The sequence below is a fragment of the Phasianus colchicus genome, chromosome 19 (assembly GCF_987193195.1).
Source record: "Phasianus colchicus chromosome 19, bPhaCol1.hap1.1, whole genome shotgun sequence".
Classification (NCBI taxonomy): Eukaryota; Metazoa; Chordata; class Aves; order Galliformes; family Phasianidae; genus Phasianus; species Phasianus colchicus.
Genome location: NC_143454.1, coordinates 2742187 through 2762434, shown reverse-complemented (window position 1 = coordinate 2762434; position 20248 = coordinate 2742187). Strand labels below are relative to the sequence as shown.

The window sequence follows — 20248 nt, the reverse complement described above, 5'->3', positions numbered from 1 at the left end:
TGTGATGGGGGAGGTTTTCTCCTTCCAGCTGTAGGTGGAGCCAGAGATTTAGTGCATCCGTGGGTGTTTGTAAAGCACCTTCAAGTGTGCAGTATGAGTAACCACTTAGCGTTATTGCTTCTGCACCACTACCAGGCTGTGTCAAGGACTGCAGAAGTGTCAGTAAATGACAGAAATGTGACAGAAACACCTTTGGATTTGATCTATATCAGTGCAAGATTGCCTTCAGTTGTCATTTTCTGACCGCATCTGAGAAGAGAGGCCAAAATCAAACGTGCTTAATGAAAAAGATTGGCATGGCTTCGTATGCTTTAGAAACCTGAAGGGAAAATTAGTTCTTTGTTTAGCAGTGGCTATAGGATTCTGCTGGACCCACTTCACCTCTGCATTCAGCTTAATTAATCATGTTGATGAACCTTCCAGAAAGGTGTCCAGTCTTGGTTAGAAAGTGATGAGAGACAGAAATCAAAGGTTTTCTCCACAGCTGGCATGCTGGGAGTCCCATGCCATGCCAGGGGATGTGCAAGGAGCTTCCCTGGGAGCAGAAAGAAGTGCACAGCAGCTCAGCAAAGCCCGTGGTGTCGTGGGCAGCCCTGGCCTTGGGAACAGGCCTTGGGAATGGTGAGGAGTGTCTCAGGGTGCACGGGCAGTCAGAGTGCTGGAGAGGGGTGAGGGGTGTGCAAAGGGCACAGAGGAGAGTGGCAGATGTAGAGGAGGGGTGCAGGTTTGTAGGGTGGGGGGGCTCAGATGTGGGGGGCAGAGTAGGTAGGATGCTTGTGGGAAGATGAACACCAGCCTGCATGGCAGCCAGGTGGTGCCTGAGGCTCCAGGAGCTGCTGGAGGCCCAAGGGCCCCAGGCACAGGGAAGCTGTCCTGAGTTCATCTCCTCTCCATCCCATAGCTACCACATCGTTCTTTGGCTTATGGTCCTGTCCCATCTCCATCCCTGGAGGCATGAAGCTGTCCCCTTGCCAAAAGAAGCCCTCTCCACTTTCTCTTGCAGTGGAAGATAACCTCATCTGCAGGCAGTTCAGTACAGCCTGTGGCAACTATGCCAACCTCCTCAGTGACCCCTTGTACCAGGGAAAGACCATCTCAGTGCTGTTTCTCTACAGCAAACGTTGAAGAAAGCACAGGAAAGCACAGCAAGAGCCAGGGAGGTGTGGGTTGCATGGGCCAGACCTTCCAGCAAGCAGGATGGAATTGCCAGACATTTTACCAGTTGCACTGGATTGTCTGGGGCTCTGGCAAGAGCACTGCGCTCAGGGGTACACCCAGTGTCTGCCAGGAGGAGAACTGGGGCAGTTTTGGCTGGCTACAGTGACAACACTGTCTGTCCCCTGCAGGCAGGGATGCTGAAGTGAAAGCCCACGTTAGTGAAATTCAGACACCACGTGCCAGAGGGGCCTTCCCGAAGAGCAGATGATGGTGCTGCCTAAGGCCAGTAAGAGCAAGCGGCAGCGTCTGCCTCGGGTCCTCCAGGTCCTGTGCTGGGCTCTTGCACAGAGCACAGAAGTGGTGGCAGAGGGTGGGGCAGGTCTGGAGGGGCTGGCACCTCCCTCGAGGCTGTTTCATTTCAGACCACTGGCAACCACGGTGCAGAACCAGTCGTTGAGAGTGGCCGTGCACAGAGAACATCTCTGAGCTGGAGGATGTGCAGCCCTTGCAGGAAATCCACAGGGCGAGAGGCAGAAGCGTTGCAATGAAGTGGAGTCTGCAGAGGATTTTAGCTTGTGTATCCCTCTGGGTGGGTGCTGAGCAACTTTTCCCTGTGCCATGTTACTCCTCAGTTTTCTCTCTGTGGCAGGAGATGGGCTTCATCCCTCATTTACTTGCCAGAGGTATGTACCCTGCCATTCTAGTAGGTACATCAGAGCTCCAGCCTCCATCCTGCTCCTGGGGCCAGCCCCAGCACCCTGCCTCCATCCTGCTCCTACGTGCTGAGCGCCTTGCAGGGGTGCAAGGACATCCCCTGCCTGGGTATGCTGCATGGGGGAAACCCCTCACAGACTCCTGCTCCCTTTCTTTACCAGCTTCTGACCTTCAGCCCACCCTCCTCCATGAGAAGTCCCTGGATGGAGAGAGAGAAGTGAGGAGGCATGCAGCAGGGGTAGTTTTTCCATGTCCTGGCCCCTACTTTTGCAGTCACACTGCAGACCCACGGTCCAGGTCATCTCTGCGGTGGCAGACAGGTCCCTGTGCTCCTCACTCCACCAGGGGCCAGTGCCTGGTCCCACACACACTGCTGTGTGTTTCCATCCTACAATCATAGAATCATTTCAGTTGGAAGGGATCTTTAAAGGCCATCTGGTCCAACTGGTCCAACTTCCCTGCAATGAATGGGGACACACACAGCTCCACCAGGTACTCAGAGCCTCATCCCGACCCCAGCAGCTCCAGGTGAGCTGGTAACTCCCTCCCCTGCTCTCCATCCCCAGCAGAAAAGCATTGCCTTCTGAGGTCTCCCAGAGCTGTCCTGGGTCCCCCAGCCAGCACTGCCCTTTCCTCCTTCAGATCAGATCCAAAACATAACCATGGCTGAGCTTGGCCTCTATCCATCTGTGACAAGGACAATGCAGGGCAGAAGCAAGGGCTTGGCCCTTTCATAACACATTGAAATTACTGGGCTTATCAGGGTAAACAGGAGCAGGCTACAGATGTAGTTAGCTAGGACATCTGACTCTACGGAGCAGAGCTCTGCCAAGGGTCCTGCAATGAAGAACAGAAACCAGTAGTCTGGGGCTGCTGCCACAAACGCCGTATCCTGTCTGGTTGCATCCCTGGTTGCTCACTCCCAGCAAAGCCTGGAAAGCAATGGAGTGGGACCTGCCAGGACCTGCAGACACTCTAACAGGGCTCCTGCAGTGAGCCCATCAGCTGGGGCTGAGCCCAGCCACGCGGCAGGAGTGCGCATCCCTCCTCCAAGGTTAAGGGCTGAAAACACAGCAAATGCCAGCCAGCAGGATCTCAGCAGTGTGGCTGTCAAGTGCTGCTCATATCATTGGCGCCAAGGCCTCAGGTCTGTGCCCAGCACCCGGGGAGGCAGATTGTGTGCCCGGGTTCTGCAAAGCTGTGTGCCTTGGCATCCTCTGCCAGCATGGGAAAATCCTTGCATGGCAGGGACAGGGCATGGCCCAAAGGCCTAAGCACAAGCATGAGGTAGTGCTTGATGGGACCTGCATGCATCTGAAGCTGAAGACAGGCAAGCACAGAGCTCTCAGCCATGTTCCACAGCTCCCAGCAGGCATAGATGTGCCCTCAGCCCAAATGTTACTCCAGCAGCAATGCAGGGCAAGCCTTGCATGTGACAGGTTCACAGATGGCACAAACTTGGGAGGAGAGGTGGATACACCAAAGAGTCATAGAATCATAGAAACACAGAATTGCTCCGGTTGGAAAAGACCTTAAAAATCACCAAGTCAAGCTTCAGGGTCACGCTGCCATCCAGATGGATCTGGACAGTAGTGAGAAATGGGTGACAGCAGCCTCATGGAGCTCAACAAGGAGCAGTGCCAAGTACTGTCCAGGGGGAGAAACAGCCCCAGCACCAGGACATGCTGGAGGCACCCAGCTGGAAGCAGCTCGGCAGAGAAGGCCCTGTGGGTGCTGATGGGCACCAGGCTGACCATGAGCCAAACGTGTGCCCTTGCCACAAAGAAAGCTAACGGTGTGCTGGGCTGCACTGAGAAATATGATGCCAGGAATCCCCTCTATTCAGCACTGGTGAGGCCATACTTGGTGTACTGGGTCTGGTCCTGGGCTCCCCAGTACAGGAGACCTGGAGCCACTGGGGAGAGGCCAGTGAAGGGGCACCGAAACAAGGAAGGGACTGGAGCACTGTGCTATGAGGAAAGCTGAGAGAGCTGGGACTGCTCGGCCCAGAGAACGGGAGGTTCAGGGGCATCTCATCAATGTCTACAAATGCCCAGGGGCTGGGGAGGATGAAGACGGAGCCAGGCCGTGCTCCACAGCGCCCAGCGCCAGGACAAGAAGCGATGGGCACCAACTGGAATACGAGCGGGTTCCTTCCGAACATCAGGAAGCGCTTCAGGGCCGTGCGGGTGGCAGAGCAGCAGCACAGCTGCCCAGAGGGGCTGCGGGGTCTCCTCGGAGATCTTCAGAAGCCACTTGGGCGCGGCTCCGGGCACCCTGCGCTGGGCGTCCTGCTGGGGCAGAGCTTGGACAGCCGGACCAGAGGTGCTTTCAACCGCAGCCGCGCCGTGACGCCCTGCACGGCATTTCCTCGCTCCCCTTTGCAGCGCTTCTTCCCTCAGCTCCGCTCCCGGAGCTCCGCAGCAGCATCTCCGCCCCTCGCCGCTCTCTCCCGGGGCGAGGACCGCGTTTCTGGTTGCGGGACGTGACGTTATCCGCCCGCCGGCGCACGCAGAGACGACCGCACGCAAAGCGGCGGCGGCGCAAAGGCAAACCGCGCTCAGGTGCGGCGGCGGCCCCGCGGCTCCGGCCCCGCAGCGAGCACCGCCCCGCCAGGGGGCGGCCGCCTCCGCCCCGCCCCGCCGAGCCCGGCGCCGCCGCCCGCAGCCCCGCGGCCCCACGCCCGCCCGCGCCGCTGGAGGATGGTGGCGGCCGCCCGCCGCGGAGCGCTGCTGCTGCTGCTCGCCGCCCTCGGGGCCTGCCGCCCGCGCGCCGCCCGCACCGGTGAGTGCGCGCCGCGGCCTCGGCCCCCGCCCCGCCCCGCCCCGGGGACCCGCGGCTCGTCCCGGGGCCCGGCGCCCCTCGAGGCCGGGAGGCACCGCAGGGCGCTCCCGCGTGCCGCCGCGCCGGGCTCGGGGCCGGGCCGTGCGGCGGGGAGGGGCTGCCCCGGGCCGGGGCTGGGGGTTCCCGGGGAGTGGAGCCGAGGGAGCGGCCCCGCTTCCCTCCGGTGAGGGGTTCCCCGGCAGGTGGGGGAGTCCGGGGTGCGGCACGCGGCGATGGGCCGAGCGGGATGGGAGACGTCCCTCGGTGCGGCGCTCCCCGCGCTGCCGCCCGCTGTCCCGCGGCGCTCGTCCTTCGCTCCGGGACGGGTCCTTGGACGGAGGGGTCCGGGGCGTCCCGCACCGCGTCCCGGGGAGGTGCCGGGCAGCCCGGGAGAGGGGACGGCCCCGGAGCGGCGCCGGGAGCGAACGCCGCAGGGCTGTGCGCTGCGCTCCGGTGGCTGCGCTGGGAGAACAAACAAATGGAGCTGCTTTGCTGCCCGAGCGCCGGGGGATGCGTCAGTCCGGGCAGGGCGCTGCCACCCCCCCGCTGCTGCGCGCTGTGCTGCGGGGCACACATCGGGCGACGCGTTAGCGGGAGCTGCTCCTGCTTTCCTTTTTCTTTCTTCTTCCCTTCCCAGCAGCTCTGTGCATGGCCTGCTTTCTCTTTTCTTCAGGGGATCTCGCTTTGTTTTGAAGGCCCGGTTGTCAGCGCGCTGCTCTGCATGCCCGGTGCGTGCCCAGGGCTGTGATCCTGTGCCTCGCTGGGTGTTGCTGCAGAGATGGTGTTCCTGCACGGCTCTTGGCAGTGCTTTCTGCCCCACTGGCTGCTCGGGGCTGGGGCTGCCCTCTGCTCCCAGCATTGTTTGCAGGCAGGCATTGTTCGCCCGGCCTGCCCGGCGCTGTGCTGGCTGCAGACAGGTTTGGCCATCTCCCCGGGGTGCTGCAGGCAGGTTTCTGCATGGTCGCGTGCAGTGGGGGCGAAGCCCAGTGTCACCCCGCTGGGGGCACGGCAGCCATCAGAGCCACCCAGGGACTGTGACGCACACTGCAGATGTGCTGGGCAGCCACCAGCCCTCCAGCGTAGCCTCCACTGGCTGAATTTAAGGCCACCGCAGAGCTAGGGTGGTTCACCTGGAACAGTGGGCTCAGGGCAGTGCTTCTCCTTGAGGAACCATTCCTGTGCTGGGCTGGGGGGACCTCAGGGCTGCCCTGGGCTGCAGGACCTGAGTTTGTCCATAGCTGCACGGTGGCTTTTCAGCACAGCTCAGGCTGAGGCTCTCCTGCTGTTGGCTTTCCCCCAGGCGGAGGCTGGGGATGTGCTGCAGTCTGGAAGTGCCGACAGCAGCAGTGGCTCCCGTGGCTGGGAGCTTGGCTTTGCAGGGCACGCAGTGACTCATGGGCTCTATCTCCAGGAGCCTTTTGGGGTTGCCCTGCCCTGTCCCTCTGTGCCCTGCTGCTTTCCACTGGGGCATGCTGCACAGCAGGAAGGGAAGCACTGGTTCGCCTTTCCAGGAGGTCCAGCAGTCCCCTGGGACACAGATGGTGTGTGGCACGGGGACGTCTTCACCTTGTCCTGGAATGGAGGAGGGTGACAGCTGGTGCTGGAGGTGGTGCAGCCGATGCTGGAGCTTTGGTGTTCCCCACGTGTCTGCCCAATGTGCACGACTCCCAGCAGCACTCGTGTTGCCTCTCCTGGTTTCCTGTCTGGATTTTCCAGAGCATCAGTGAGAGTCAACACTTCTCACCGCTTCTTGAGAAATTTGGTGACCAATTTTGATCTGTTATTATAAATGAAAGGATTTCCCACATGGGATGGCAGCAGAGAGTGGTCTTGGAGCCCCACACCATGCAGGTTGTGGTGTTGCTGTTTCAGTCTGGTGAGCAGAGGCTTCCAGGCTTCTCTGCTTTTTCTTGAGACGCAGAGCATCGTCTGAGTCATCGTGGTTACGATGGTCAATATCCTTCTCCATGCCTGTGTGACAGATGGATGTCACCCAAACCCCCACTGCAGAGGGAGCTGCTGACTGTCCCTGCTGGCCAGGGCCACTGTGCTGGGTGATGCTTCCCAGGGCTGCAGCTGCCCTTTCTCCAGGGGTTACCCCCACAGCTGTTCTGCCACTCTGGTGCTGCCACGGCCCCTGCAGAGCTGACCCCCATAGCACACCCAGATGAGTTTGAGACATTTGCCTGAAACAGTCCTTCTGGGCCATCGGAGTATTAAGGGACGTAATCGGCTTAATAGTGGCTCCGTGCTTAGGGGGTGGCTGGGGATGGGGGTGTCACAGGGTGGGGGCTGATGGGGACAGATGGGTCACAGGGTTGGGGCTGATGGTGATGGGAGGGGTGGCCCTTCCCCTGGGGATGGGGCAGCGATCGCTCCTGTCCGTGCATTAACCCCAGCCTGGACCATGCGGGTGGTGCTGTGTCCCTGTGCTGGGCCTGGGCTCTGCTCCATGCAGCACAGGGCGCCGGGCTCCTGCCCCATGGTGCCACCGCTGGGTGTTTTTGTGGGGCTCTGCTCCCCACCTGCCCGGTCCCGGGGCCACATTGCCTCTCCCAGCCTGTGCTCTGCGTGTTTTATCTACAGCAGCTGTTGTGAGGGTAATAAGAGCACCGAATGGAGGCAGCAGGCCTATAATTAGCCGTTTCATGAACTAAGGATAATTGCAAGGGGAAGAAAGTGGCCGTTAAGTGCCTGGAGCTGGGTGGCAGCCCTTGGGTGGGCGGGATGGCAGTGCCGGTGCTGCAGCAGGCCGGGGCTCGGGCAGCCCCAGATCGAAGCATTTTGTTCCCCCCACTCTGAGCACTGCGTGAGCTGCTGAGCGCGCTGCACCGAGTCCTGTTCCCATATGGGCATTTTCCGTTTCCTCCCATTGTGTGTTTTGAATTGAAGGAAGAAAAGCAGGCAGAGCAGGCAGCCTTCAATCCATCCTCCCGCCCGCGGAGCACCGCAATCACAGCTGCTCCGTTTTGTGTCCAGCACCGTGCTGCCCCGAGCAGCGCCTTTCTGGCTTTCAGACAGAGCCCGGCGTGGCTCCTGCCCTTGGTTTCCCTTCTGGGGAAGGAGGCGGAGGTGGCACAGCGTGGGGACAGAGTCCGGCTCTGTGCAGGGATGCTGCGGCGCTGTGCGGCTGCCGGGGATTATCTGCGAGCCGCCCGCTAAGCTGGCAGAGAGAGACCCCGGTAATCTGCCGGTAATGTGACCCGGCGCTGGGCTGCGGCGCGCTGCCGGCAGCGCTAATTCTTGGCTTCCTGGCTGGAAACGAGAAGCTTTGCTCGAGCAGCTTCTGTCTCGCAGGGGATAAAAAAGAAACAAAAGAAATTTCTGGGCAGTTGCTTGGCTGTTCCACCTGCAGCCCCTCCCCAGGGGCCCTGGACGTGGCCGTGCTGTGAGAAGGCACCGTGCACCCAGTGAGGGCTGCAGGGCCTCCTGCGAGGGGTATGTGCCCTCTGTGCCCGGAGCTGCGGGCACTGCCCACGCCCCTGGGGGCTGGACTGGGGCTGGGGGCAGCGTGTGGTCGGGCGGTGTGGGCAGGTCAGGCAGACCCCCCCGCAGCCCACTCTGCTGCTGCCGCCTCCGAGCTACCAGAGGGCGTTTTGTTAGCGAAATCGTGCCTGATCTGTCTTCGCTAAAGGCTTCCAAATGTCTCCTGGAGGTGTGGGCCGCCAGCTAGGTGTGGGAGGACTGTGGCTGTGGGAACATCTGGCCCTGGTGGGTGCAGCACTGCTGCTCTGAGGCCATGGGTCTCTGCGGTGAGCTGTCCCTGCCTGCTGCAGCCAGCAGCTGTCGGGTCACCAGAAGGAAGGTTGGTGGTATGTGAGGCAACAAGGACAGCAAGGTGCTTTGTGGCACCACAAAGTGCTTTGTGACAGCCTGCGGTCCCTGTGGGGGCACTTAGCTCTCCCCAGCTCCATCCGCGTCCCATTGTGCCCCATCAGCCTGCCCAGGGAGAAGCCTACATGCTGCTTGGTTTGCACCAAGGAAATTGCGTGCAGCGTCTGTTTCTCCTCCTCTTTCTTTCTTTTTTTTTTTTTTATTTCTTCCTGATTATGTGAAGCTAATGACTCGTGGCTGGAGGCCGGCCCTGCTGCTGCAGAGCTGATACCAAAACCTCCCTCTGGAGCTGACCAAGGGCTGGTCCCAAGAGGAGCACAGTGGCCACCAACCCACCTGTGGGTCCCTGTCCCTGTTCCCTGCTGCCCCCCAGCTCTCTTGTGGCTGTGAGCATGCCAGCAGCCTTGCCTGCTCTTACAGCACTTGGGAGCCATTTCCATCCCTCCCACTGCCATCTCCCATTCCTGCAGCGCCCATTAATCCCACTCCTGTTTCCTTAATGTGCCCAGCAAATTGCCAAGGCGGTGAATTGTAATTTTTCTGCCCAGTAAGGGGTTCTAGGAGCAATTAAGTGAAGTCCTGCTCCTACAGCTTGCACAGGACAGAGCCTTTCTGGGAGGGGTTTCTTCTGCTGTGAGGCCCCTGTGCGTTCTTCCCAGCAGTGAGGCAGGTGGTGGTGACCTCATCCTTGTGCGTGTCCCCTTTCCTGTGCCACCTGGAGGCAGGCAAACCCCATGCCCTGGCATGGATCCCACCCATGGCTGTGGCACGGGGCGCACTGGGGACAGCCTTTGCCGGATCCCTGCGCCCGCCTGGCTGGCGAGCACAACATCCAAACAAGGCGAGCGGCGCGAGACACGGGCTGGGGAAGGCGCTGGCGTTGCTCAACCAAACCTGCCAAACCAGGAGGTGGGCGAAGCTGCGGGGTGATTTATTTGCAGCCTTTGGCATGGCACGGCAGGAACGGTGATGCAGGCTGTGTGGGAGGCTGGTGGCGGCAGGGCAGCGGCGTGGGGTGCAGCTGCGTGGCTGTGGCCGTGTGCTCAGCTCCCGGGAGCAGCAGTGCAATGTGGCTTGTGCAGGTTTTGCTGCCTGCTTCTAAGTGCAAGAGTGAGGGCCGAGGGCCAACACGTCAGCTCTTTGTGCTTGTCCCAGAATCTAGTCGCTGGGGTTTGCGCTTAGGGAAAGTGCTTGTGGAGCACCAGGGGCAGGAGGGGTCACTGTCCTGCATTTCGGTGACAGGAGCACAGCAGTGATGTGAGCAGTGTGGCACTGCCAAGGGGCTGTGAGCTGAGGTCAAGCAGCACATGGCCGTGCAAGGGAACACAGCCACTGCTGCACAGCACCTGGAGCGAGGCTGGGAGGAAAGCCCCAGCTGCTGCCAGCTCACAGGAAAGGCTTGGGGGCAGGCAGGCAGGCAATGAGTGGCTTCCACGTCACCAGGACGGAGGAGGAGCAACCTTGGAGCACCGCTGTGGGCTCCCACCAGCTGTGCCGGTGTGATGCGCTCTGCTGTGCCCTCTGCTGCCATTACCTGTGCTGCTGAGTGCTGTCGGGCCGTGTCCACAGCGGTGCTGGAGGTTCTCTTCTCCAGCAGCCTCTTGGGTGCACTGCTGCATTGCTGGGTGCACTGCTGGGTACCCAACTGGGTGCATTGCTGCCCTGCTAAATGCCCTGCTGGATGCATTGCTGCATTGCTAGGAGCACTGCTGAGCTCCTGAGTGCCCCACAGGGTGTGCTGTGTGCCTGTGCCACTGGCATTGGCAGCAAGGCTGGGGCCCTGTTAGCCCAGAGGCTGGGTGTTACCTTTGTGCAGCACTCATATCAACCTCCTGCGCTGATTAATTTCCCTCTTAGGTTAACTTTTACCTTTTCACCTGCTGCATTTATGCACCAGGGGAGTTTCCTGTGTTCCATTAATACCCGGATGTCCTCCTAGAATTTATTTCATTTTCACCTGTGTGTTTTGCAAGTGTGTGGAAAAAAACCAAAACCCTTTCCCTGGGGCTGTAAATGCCAACAGCTCCAGGTGCTGTCAGAGTGCTCTGGCAGGCATGTGGCCTTGGTGCCAGCTGTCTCCACGTGGGTCCGTGGGGATGGGGAGTGCTCTGGGGAGCTCTCTGACCCGGATCACCCATTTTGGGGTGTGTGTGCATGTATGTGCATGTGTGTGCATGCACCCAGCAGCTCGCTGAGCAGCTCCCGTGCTTGGGACTGGATCCATTCCCACATGGCCTTGGCTCAGGCTCACCCTGCTGTTTGTTTTTCCACGCTGGCTGCAAGGTGTTGAGCTCTCTCAGCCCTCCTGTTGGGGCCTGGCCTTGGGGCACTGAGCCTTCCTCCATGGGTCCCCACCACAACCTGGTGCCAGGCTGCCTTTGCTTGCGCTGCCCACCTGCGGGAGGTTTGGTGGAGCATCCTGCTCCCAGTTGGGTGCTGGGCCCCACGGCCTGGCTGCTGGGGCACAGGGCAGGGCTTTGGAAGGCTCCAAAGGCCCCAGAGCCAGCATGGCAAAACGGGGAGCCCCAGCAGCACAGCCTGTGGCGATATCTGCTCGCTAAACACCGATTGATTAAACATCGGGAGCTTAATTAGATCAGTGCCCGTCTGTCTCGCTCCTAATCCCAACCCGTGACAGCTGCACAAGCACAGCTCGTTCCTCAAACAGAGATAACGACCTATTATATATTGCAGGCTGCTTTATTTAACTGGTTGCTGGGTGCTGGCTGAGCACGCCAGGGCTGTGTGTCTGTCACTGCCTCCCGTGGGGCCATGGGCGTCCCCGGCCCTGCGGCTGCCATGGAACCTTCTCTGCACTGAAGCTAATGTTTGAGGTTTTGGTGTGGTTTTAAATGAAATCAGCATGGCCTTGAGTGAGAGACCAGGGTGGGTGAGTGGCAAGTCCAGCTCCTGTGCCTAACCCCCCAACTATTTTCCCATTGTGCGTTAATTCACCTCTCAAGCGCTCTGCACAGCTGAGCCCTGCACTGGCTCCAAACAGATGGCCTTGGGCTGGGCTCAGACATCCAGCACCCTAACATCCCAACACCCTGACATTCCAACACCCTGGCAACCTGACACCCCAACACCTTGACATCCCAACGCCTTAACACTCTGACTCTTCAGCATCCCAACACCCCCAACACCTTGACTCCCCAGCACCCTGACAATTCAACACCCGGACACCCGAGTCTCAGTCCCATGAGTTTCCCTTTTCTGTTCTTGAAAGGACTAAAGTTGTTCCTGATGGTGACAGGCAGCAGTGATGAGGCCCAGGAGTGGGCTTTTGCTTTTTCACCATTTTTGATGACAGCTCCTGCACGAGCGTCAGCTGCGTGTTGATTTGGTTCTGGCTGCAGCAACCCTGTGCTGTGTGGGTGCTGTGGGCAGGAGCTGAGCCCTCAGCATGGACAGGATGTGCAGGAGGCACCGAGGGGAGGTGGGGCCCTGGGGCTCGGGGTCCCAGGCAGTGCCCAGCCCCGCCGCTCCATCTGACACCTCTCCTCCTGCCTGCAGCGGAGCCGTGTCCGCGGCGCCTGGACTGCGCCCTGCAGCGACGGAAGTTCTGCCCGCTGGGATCGAGCACCTGCGGCCCCTGCCTGCCCAACTTCCTGGAGGACAGCCATGGACACTGCCTGCAGGAGAAGCGCTCGCCCAGCGGTACGTGCCCGTACCTCAGCCCTGCGCCCCGTGGGAGGGGGTCCTGTGTCTTTGCCCCAAGCTGGGAACACAATGGCACCAGTCCTGGCACGGCCCCTCTCCCACCCTCATACCCATCCCAAGGAACAAGGAGCCTGTGCTGGGTGTGCCTGGGGGCCGGCCCTTCCTGCTGGATGGGCACCTCTAAATGGGAGGGGAGAACCACACAGCGAAGCAGTCCGGTGCTGTCAGTCAGAAGGGATGGGTACTGGAAAGGGGGTGATGGATGGGTGCTGGGGTAGGGGTCTGTTCATGGCATTCAGCAGTAAGCAGGGGTGGGTGTCCTGCTTGTGGGCTCTGTTGGGGGGGTTGATTTTATTCTGTGAAGTCTTGGGAGCAAATTTTCCTCTTGGAAGTGCTGCATCTCCATAGCAACCCAGCTCTGTGTTGGTGTGGCAGGGAGATGCGGGGCCACAAGCAGCATCCTCTGCTGGGGGTGCCCCCACTGCTGCCCCTCCCATCCCCACAGCCACCATCATCCCAGCTGTGGCTTCAGGCAGCATGCTGGCGGCTGGCTTCCCTTCAGCCCCTGTCTATGTAAGAGAAAACAGAGTTTTCTCAGAATCCTCTGTTTTAGCATGCTAGAGTCCAGCAGCATCCTGAGGCTGCCCAGTGCCCTTCGCAGGGAGGCACTGACTCCTCTCTGGGTGCTTTTGCATCCTAAGTGCTGATCCTGCGTTTCGCTCAGGCAGTGCCTGGCTCCTGGCTACATCAGTGCATCTGCAGGGTTCTGCAGGGGTGCAGAGGAGCTGCGATAGCTGCATCGTGGCGGAGGGGGGGGCAGAAGATGCAGTGCCAGCTTAGAAACAGTGGTTGCCATGCCCTCGAGGATGCCTAACCCTTTAAAGGGGCTGCCCATACAGCCGTGCTGCCCACACAGCCCCTTTAAAGGGTCAGGCATCCTTCAGATGCTTGCGACTGCCAGTGATGCCGATCCCGGGATCCCAGCTGCTCACTGCATTGCTGCTCCTGCGATTGGCTCCCAGCAGCAGCGTGGGCAGGAGCCAGGGCTCCTCTCCCTGGTGTGGGCACAGAGCCGTGCACTGCCGGCTCAGCTGTGCGGGGTGAGAAGTGCCGCTTTGGGTCTGGAGCAGATGATGCACGTGATCCGCGTGTTCCTCCGGTTGGTGACGGCATGCATGGGGGTCTCGGCGTACCCTTCGCAGCACCAGCACAGAGGTGAGATGGGCTGTGCGGGACCCTGCCTGTCTGCTGCGAGCCCACCTCGGGCTTGTGGCGGGGTCTGAGCCCCCCGTGCTGTGGGAGGAGCAGGACTGAAGTGATGGTGAGTTTGTGCTCAGCGTCACTGCTGCTGCTGCTGCTTGGTCCCCGTGGCACAGAGCCCGCAGCACGGCTGGGACTGGCGGAGTTGGGGGTGATCCTACAGCGCGTGCAGGAGAAGGAAGGGGGCTCCTGGGCTGGCCCACTCCCTTTAGCTGCACTTCCCGGCAGTCAGGAGGGATCTGCAGTCTCGAGGCAGGATGATGTGGATAAGGGGCTTTGTATCAAGGCTGCGCCTGCCTGCAGCATTTGGGCATTCCTGCTGTCAGTGAACCTGGGACAGCAGCCTGCACACATCCCTCCTCCTGCCTTCCTGAGGAGACCGTGGGCAGGGAGTGCCGAGGCTGGGAGCTCATACCTGCCATCAGAGGGCACCCACACCCTGCTGTCCCACTGCCCCCAGCATGCCTGCTGCCCCCTGTGCCCCTGTACTGCCCTTCACCCTCACACATCCTGGGGCAGGGCTGCACTTCATGTGCCGGTGCTTCACTGCTTCCTCCTCTGTGCCCCTGCCCTGCACTGCAGGCAGACAGACGTGGTGGTCACTGCAGAAATTATTTCTCTGCCGCTGTTAAAATTAAATGCTTTTAAAAATGTAATGGCCGAGAATGAAGTGCTTGTTTCAAACCCAGTGAAATTGAGGTGTGGAGATTTTTAGCAGCTGAAAGGGAATGTGGAAATAAGAACTGGTTAATGCAGGTGAGTCACTTGCCTGGGTTCTGCTGAAAGAGAGCACATGGCTGTAATGCTGGGAGAGCTCTGGGCTCTGTGTCCCACAGAACCCTGTGAGTGGCCCTTTCTGTCTGCTCAGTGTTGGAGTGGTTTTTTGCATTTTTAAGATTTTTTAGGCACATCACATTGTTGCTTTGGAAACATCAGCAGTTACAGCAGCATCTGCCCTGCACCTGCATGTCACAGCTGTGACATGGGCCCTGCACCCCAATACTACAGGCACAGATACAGCCTAGTTCTCCCAGGGATTCAGGGTAGGGTTGGGACTGGGATTGAGGTTAAATTTGGGATTGGGGTTAGGGTTAAGGTTGGGGTTAGGGTTAGAGTTAAGGTTAAGTTTGGGGTTAGGGTTAGGGTTATGGCGATGGCTCTTCATGCTCGTTTTGGAGCCTTGTGTGCACACATGTCAAACCAGGGGCTGAGATTCTCAGCCAAGCCTGTGATCCCAGAAAGCAGCAGTTGGAAGCACCAGGAGCAGTTCCAGGAACCACGAGGGCTGTGCCTCCCTCTGCTGAGCTAAGGTGGAATGGGTCACATAGGTGCTGAGCTGTGACCTTGCTGTCCTGCTGTACTCCAGCCTGGCCGTGGGTTCCTGGTCCAGCCCACAGTGTCCCCGTTTCAGGCTGATGCTTGGCTTGGGCAGACAGGCAGTGACTGTGAGTCACAAAGACAGGCGGGGGTGGCCAAGGGGCTCTGTGCCCAGCTGGGAGGGATTGGTGTTTATTTCCAAACACTCCAAGTGATGACAAATTCCAGAGGAGCTGTAATTGTTATAACCTTGAATTTTCCAGGAACCGAGCTGCCCGCACCACCTTGCCTTTGTATGTCTTGATTTACCCTCCAGGGCTTCCCACTGGGGACAGCCTTAATGCAGCAATTGAAAGGGAGCACGGAGGTCTTCTGGCTTTGAAGTTGAGTTTAATCCTGTTAAAAGCCGCATATGTGAGCAGCGGGCACTGCGAGAGAGGCTCTGTGCTTCCCCTGCAGCTTAGTGCCGCTCTGCACTGCAGCCCCACAGGAGGGCACCCCCGGGCTGCACCCATGCCGTGGGGCTGCAGGCTGAGTTCTACAGCACTGCCTGAGCCCCATCCGGAGTGATGCTCGCTCTGGCCCCAGGCTGGGTTCTCCCCTGGGCCCGTGTGCCCACCTCACACCCACGTTTCTCTTGGTGCAGGGAGGACGTCTGTTCCCAGCTTAGGAGAAGAAATCGACTTTCTGGCAAACATGCTGGCCAGGCAAGATGCTACCCATCCCCACACCCTGCGAGATGGCAAGCCCAGGAGTAAGTGCTGCTTGTGCTCGGTGAAGTTCCTCTCAGGCCTCTTGTGGGAAGCTAATAGGGCAGGGGACTGCACCAGGGCTTCTGTCAGCTCCTGAATGGGACAGGGCCACAGTGGCAGAGGCTCAGGGTCACACGGCCCTGCCCTGGTGCTGAGGTGTCCCCTGCTCGCCCAGTTCCTCACCCCAAGTGGTTTGGGCCGCGTCAGCCCCCACTGTACGGCCACACATGGGGCACACTGCTCTGCTCACACCTGGCTTTGTCCTGCAGCCACCCCGGCCCCCACCGGGAGACAGCGAGCGCCCAGCAGGCTGAGTCAGGAGCTTCTGCAGAGGGGCCCGGCCAGCAGCAAGGCGGCTGCCACCCTCCCCACCTCTACCACTGCCACTGCACCGAAATACCCCGTGGAGGCAGCCCCCGTCCCTTCGAATGACGATGTGGTGCTCGGTAAGGCGGTGAACGGGCTGGCTCTGCAGTGCTGGGGGTGCTGCTGCACCCCAGGGCTCAGCACCATTTCCCTCTGCAGGGCTGATTGTGGTGTGCACACTAGCTGGGATCTCCGCTCTGATTGTGGCTGCAGTCTGCTGGTGCAGGTGAGCTGGGTCTGCTGGTAACAGTAAATCCCTCAGTGTCCCTCGGTGTCCCCGTGCGCAGGGAGCTCTTCTCATGCTCTTCTCGAGGGCTTGGGGAGGGCTTGGAGGAAAGGCAAGAGCTGTCCTCGATGCAAATACAATAGTGTCCATGTCCCCTGAAGATGGGGCTGGAGGAGAGTGGTGGGACACCCCAGTGCCAGGCTCCTGGGAGTGGTGGCCCCTGCTGTGGCTTCACTGCAGCTCTGGGTGCCAACACCACACATTGGTGGCTCATCTCCAGCTCCCTGTGTGCCATGGCCTGTGGGATGGAGGTGGCAGTGACTTTTCCCTATGCCATGGCACAGAACAGGGATCAGGGTGGGAGGGCACCTGATCCTCTCTGGAGCTGCTCCTGCCAGCACTGTCCTCTCCTCCTGTCAGGCTGCAGAAGGAGGTCAGGCTGGCACAGAAAGCAGACTACTCGGCGCAGAGAGTGGCCAGCCCTCTGCCCTACGACAAGATCTCGGTAAGGAGCCGTCATGGTGGGCTGGGATGTGTTCCCCACGGGGCCCACCTGGCTGGGCACTCTGCTCTCTGGAGCGCTGCCCTCATGCTGCTGCTACTCTCTCCAGCCTGGGGACAAAACGCTGGCTCAGAGTGCCCAGATGTACCACTACCAGCACCAAAAGCAGCAGATGCTCTCCATGGAGAAGTAAGCAGCCTCGCCTTTCCCAGAGCTGCCAGGGCTAAGCATCCCAAAAGCTCACGAGGCCAGCTCGTCCTTCCGGAATCCCCCCACCCCGGCTCTGTCCTCGGGCAGCACCGCCTGGGTGGCTGTCCTGTGAACTGGGATCCCGTTGACCTCCCCTCTCGCCAACCTCTCCCCACAGGCATAAAGAAGAGCCCAAGGTACCAGACTCCGCCTCATCCGATGAGGAGAACGAGGACGGAGACTTCACCGTGTACGAGTGCCCCGGGCTGGCTCCGGTAAGGCGGCTGCGGGGTGGCTGCGGCTGCGGAGTGTGCGGGTCCCCGTGCCCACAAGTGGTGAGAAGCCTTCACCAAACCCCGAGGCGGCCGAGCCCGTCTGCCTTCCCGCTGTGCCTTCAGCCCCGACGGCTGCTGCGCTATGTCCCGAGATGTGCCCCTCTATGGGGTCGGGACGGGTGTCTCGTCCCGTCCCGGTGGCCCCGAGCACGGAGAGTCGCGGCTCCTCGCCTCCTGGGGCCGGAGGGGCCACTTCTGGCCCTGCAGCTCGAAGGGACCCTGAGGCAGGGCAGCTCCTTACAGCCCTGGGTACAAAGAGCACAAAGCGGTCTCAGAGCCGCCTTTCACATGGTAATGGTGCGGAGCCCGACCATCAGGGCTCAGATTAAGGGTCATCATTACGTCTTTACAGGCCCATTAAGGGGCAGTTGGCGAAGTCTGGGCGATGAACCCCAGTGCTGCCAACGCGGCTCCGGTCCTCCCGGACGGGCTTCTGCGCCCCCCGAGGGCTCCGGGCCCAGCGCTGTGTACGGGGGGGTGACCCGCTCCGCCGCAGGCCCTGATCGGCCGCTTCTCCCCTCCATCTCGCTCTGCAGACCGGAGAAATGGAAGTGAGGAACCCGCTGTTCGACGACTCTTCCCTGCACCCCCCGAACCCCAAGGTGCACCCGTAGCACCCCGCGCCCGAGCTTTCTGCGGACCGCACGACCCGGGCAGAGCACGGCCCCCCCCCACCGCCGGACTGCTCGACGCCTGCCCAATAAACACCCACTAACAGCCGTGGGACGGGGGCTGCCCTGCTTCAAGCGTCCTTGTCCTCTTTGCCGCTGTGATCGCGTCCCTGCCACCGCCCGCTGCTCCGGGGCACCCCGAGGGCTGAGGGGGCCGGGGATCCCCGCTGTGCTGTGCTTTGCGGAGGGCGGGGGTTCGTGTCCCGGTGCTGCATCCTCAGCGCGGCAGCGACCCGCTGTGAGGTGGCCCTGAGCTGCCCCGTCCAACCCGTGGGGCTGGAGCTGAGAGCAGTCCCGGAGCCGCCGAGCCCCGGGGTGGGGAGACCCTGTGGGCCCGCTGCATGCGGGGGTCGTCCTCGAGGCCCTTGCAGCTCGCCGGGATCTCACCCCAGGCCTCGGTGCGATGAATGGTCCGAAGGGGTTCAGCATTTCAGTTTTAAACCAACGGGGGAGGAAAGAGAGGAGCGCCGGAGCTGCAGGCTGGGTGCACTCGCTGTTCTGCAGTGCTGCGCTGCTCCCTGAGCCCCACAGCGCCCGCAGGGTGAGCGTGGCTGAGCCCAGTGCCGAGCAGGGGCACCCCCTGCACACCATCTCCCCATCACCTGCCCGTCTCTGTGCCCACGGCCCTGCCGGGCAGACCCACACCTTTCACAGCCTCCCTGTGGAGCTGCCCCAAGCATCTCTCTGTGACATGGGACAGCCTCCTCCCGTCCACCCCGGGCTCCCACCCCCCACCTGCACGCTCTGCCCGTGTCTGTGTCTGGGTAGAGCATGCAGGAGCCTGGGGCTTTGTGTCCTTGCCAGCTGCTGCCGACACATCCCCGATGCTCCAAGCCCGAAGTCTGCACTGCATTGGCCTCAACCCCTCTGGCACAGGGCCTGGGATGAGTTTGGGGTTGCTTTTCACAGATGTGGTTTCGTGTCCAGAGCCCGGCACAGGCATTGCAGCCGCAGGTGACCCTGCTGCATGCAGGAGGCCCATTGCAGGCGCAGCACAGCAGAGATGGCAGCGTGGCCATGCTCTGGGCAGCGATCGTCACTGCACAGATCCTTTCTCTTTGCCGTGCTGTTACATGTGGGTCGCTGCCCCTCTCCCTCAGACCATTGTTATTGTATGGATTGTAGTTATTTTAAAAGGAGATTTTATTAAACGACCATGTTTGAGACCCATGCGAGTGTGTGCTGAGCCCCACCACAGCTTTGCTCTGTGGCAGTTTTTTGTGGCATGCGGGGGCCCTCAGGCCGGGGGGGGTGGAGGTGAGGGGTCAGGGGGGCTGCTGCCCCTATTCCAAAACCTTCCCCAGGAGAGAGAGAGGACGCCCTCTTGCTCCAGCGGTAAAGCTCTCAGGCAGCGCTTCTACCAGACGCAGTGAGAGGCAGTTTCATTTTTTGCTTCTCAGGTGGGGGTGTTTGCCAAAACATACCCCAGGTTGGGGCAGGTTTCCCTGCAGAGGCGCTGGATGGGAGCCCCTGGCTGCCTCTGCCCGCACCCACCCGGCCCTAAATCACCCGGGGCGGTCCCTCCCACCCCGCTAATCTCTCGCCCCCCGGGGCCGGGCCCTTCGCACCTCGGCGGGGCTGGCAGATAAGGGCTATCGGTGCCCCCTCCCGCCAGCCATTGTGTAGCCGTTGGAGCTCCTCTCCCGGCCCTTTGATCACGGCAGCCCCCTCACGCTGATACCATCTTGTCTCCTCCGGGTTTCGGCGCTGCAGGGTCGGGTGCTATTGTGCAGCTCCGGAGGGTCCTTCGCTGACTCATCTCCAAAGCACCCGAGTACCATCGGGGGGTGCTTGGCTCACCCCCGCTCCGGGCTGCCCCACAGCTGGGGCATGTCTGGCATTGCCCGCACCCTGACACTGTGCCAGGCTCCCCACGCCACCACCTGGTGTTCCTTTCTATGGGGGACCCTGTGGTCTCCAGCTGCAGCCCTGGGCAGGCAGCATCGCACCTCGCGTCACCAGGGCTGTGCTATGCACTGCCCAGGCGAATGCAGCTTTCACACAATCACTGTCCCCAAAGTTCCCAGTTCTGGCTTTCCTTTGCTCCTGGAGCCCAACGGCCTCTCAAAGCACAGCCAGGTCTTTTGGCTTTCCCTATCCATAAGGCAGCAGAGAAAGAAGAGCTGCCAGGTTCAGGTGTGGCGGTGGTGTGGTTAATACCCAAATCACACCCCAGGATCTGTACTGGGGAAGCCTTTCCAGGAAGAACAGTGCTCTGGGCACAGCCACCCTCCAGGATGCTCACCTCAGCTCCTGCCAGCTCTCTTCAGTGCCTGCATCATCCTCAGCACCGCAGCAGCTCTCAGAACCAGAGAGCAGAGGGACCCAGGCTGAGCAGAGGGGCATGGGAGCACAGCCACGGCTCAGGAAGGCATGCTCAGCCCCAGCAGCTCTGCTGGTGGAGCCAAACAAACCATGGTGCCATGGAGGAGTGGCAG

General features: G+C 60.8%; 1 protein-coding gene across 2 annotated transcripts; it reads left to right on the top strand.

The window, feature by feature from the left end:
• The first annotated feature begins 4555 nt into the window (after positions 1–4555).
• NPDC1 (neural proliferation, differentiation and control 1) lies at positions 4556–18976 on the top strand. 2 transcript variants are annotated; one of them, XM_031602040.2, is made up of 9 exons: positions 4556–4656; positions 12046–12189; positions 15416–15523; positions 15791–15967; positions 16047–16113; positions 16534–16618; positions 16725–16804; positions 16983–17079; positions 17676–18976. In XM_031602040.2, exons 1-9 carry the CDS (start codon positions 4575–4577, stop codon positions 17751–17753), a joined length of 918 nt encoding a protein of 305 aa, XP_031457900.2. In that variant the 5' UTR covers positions 4556–4574; the 3' UTR covers positions 17754–18976. The 2 variants fall into 2 exon arrangements, with proteins under 2 accessions (XP_031457900.2, XP_089977372.1); XM_090121246.1 differs by lacking the exons at positions 4556–4656; positions 12046–12189 and adding an exon at positions 12573–13407.
• The last annotated feature ends 1272 nt before the right edge of the window (positions 18977–20248 follow it).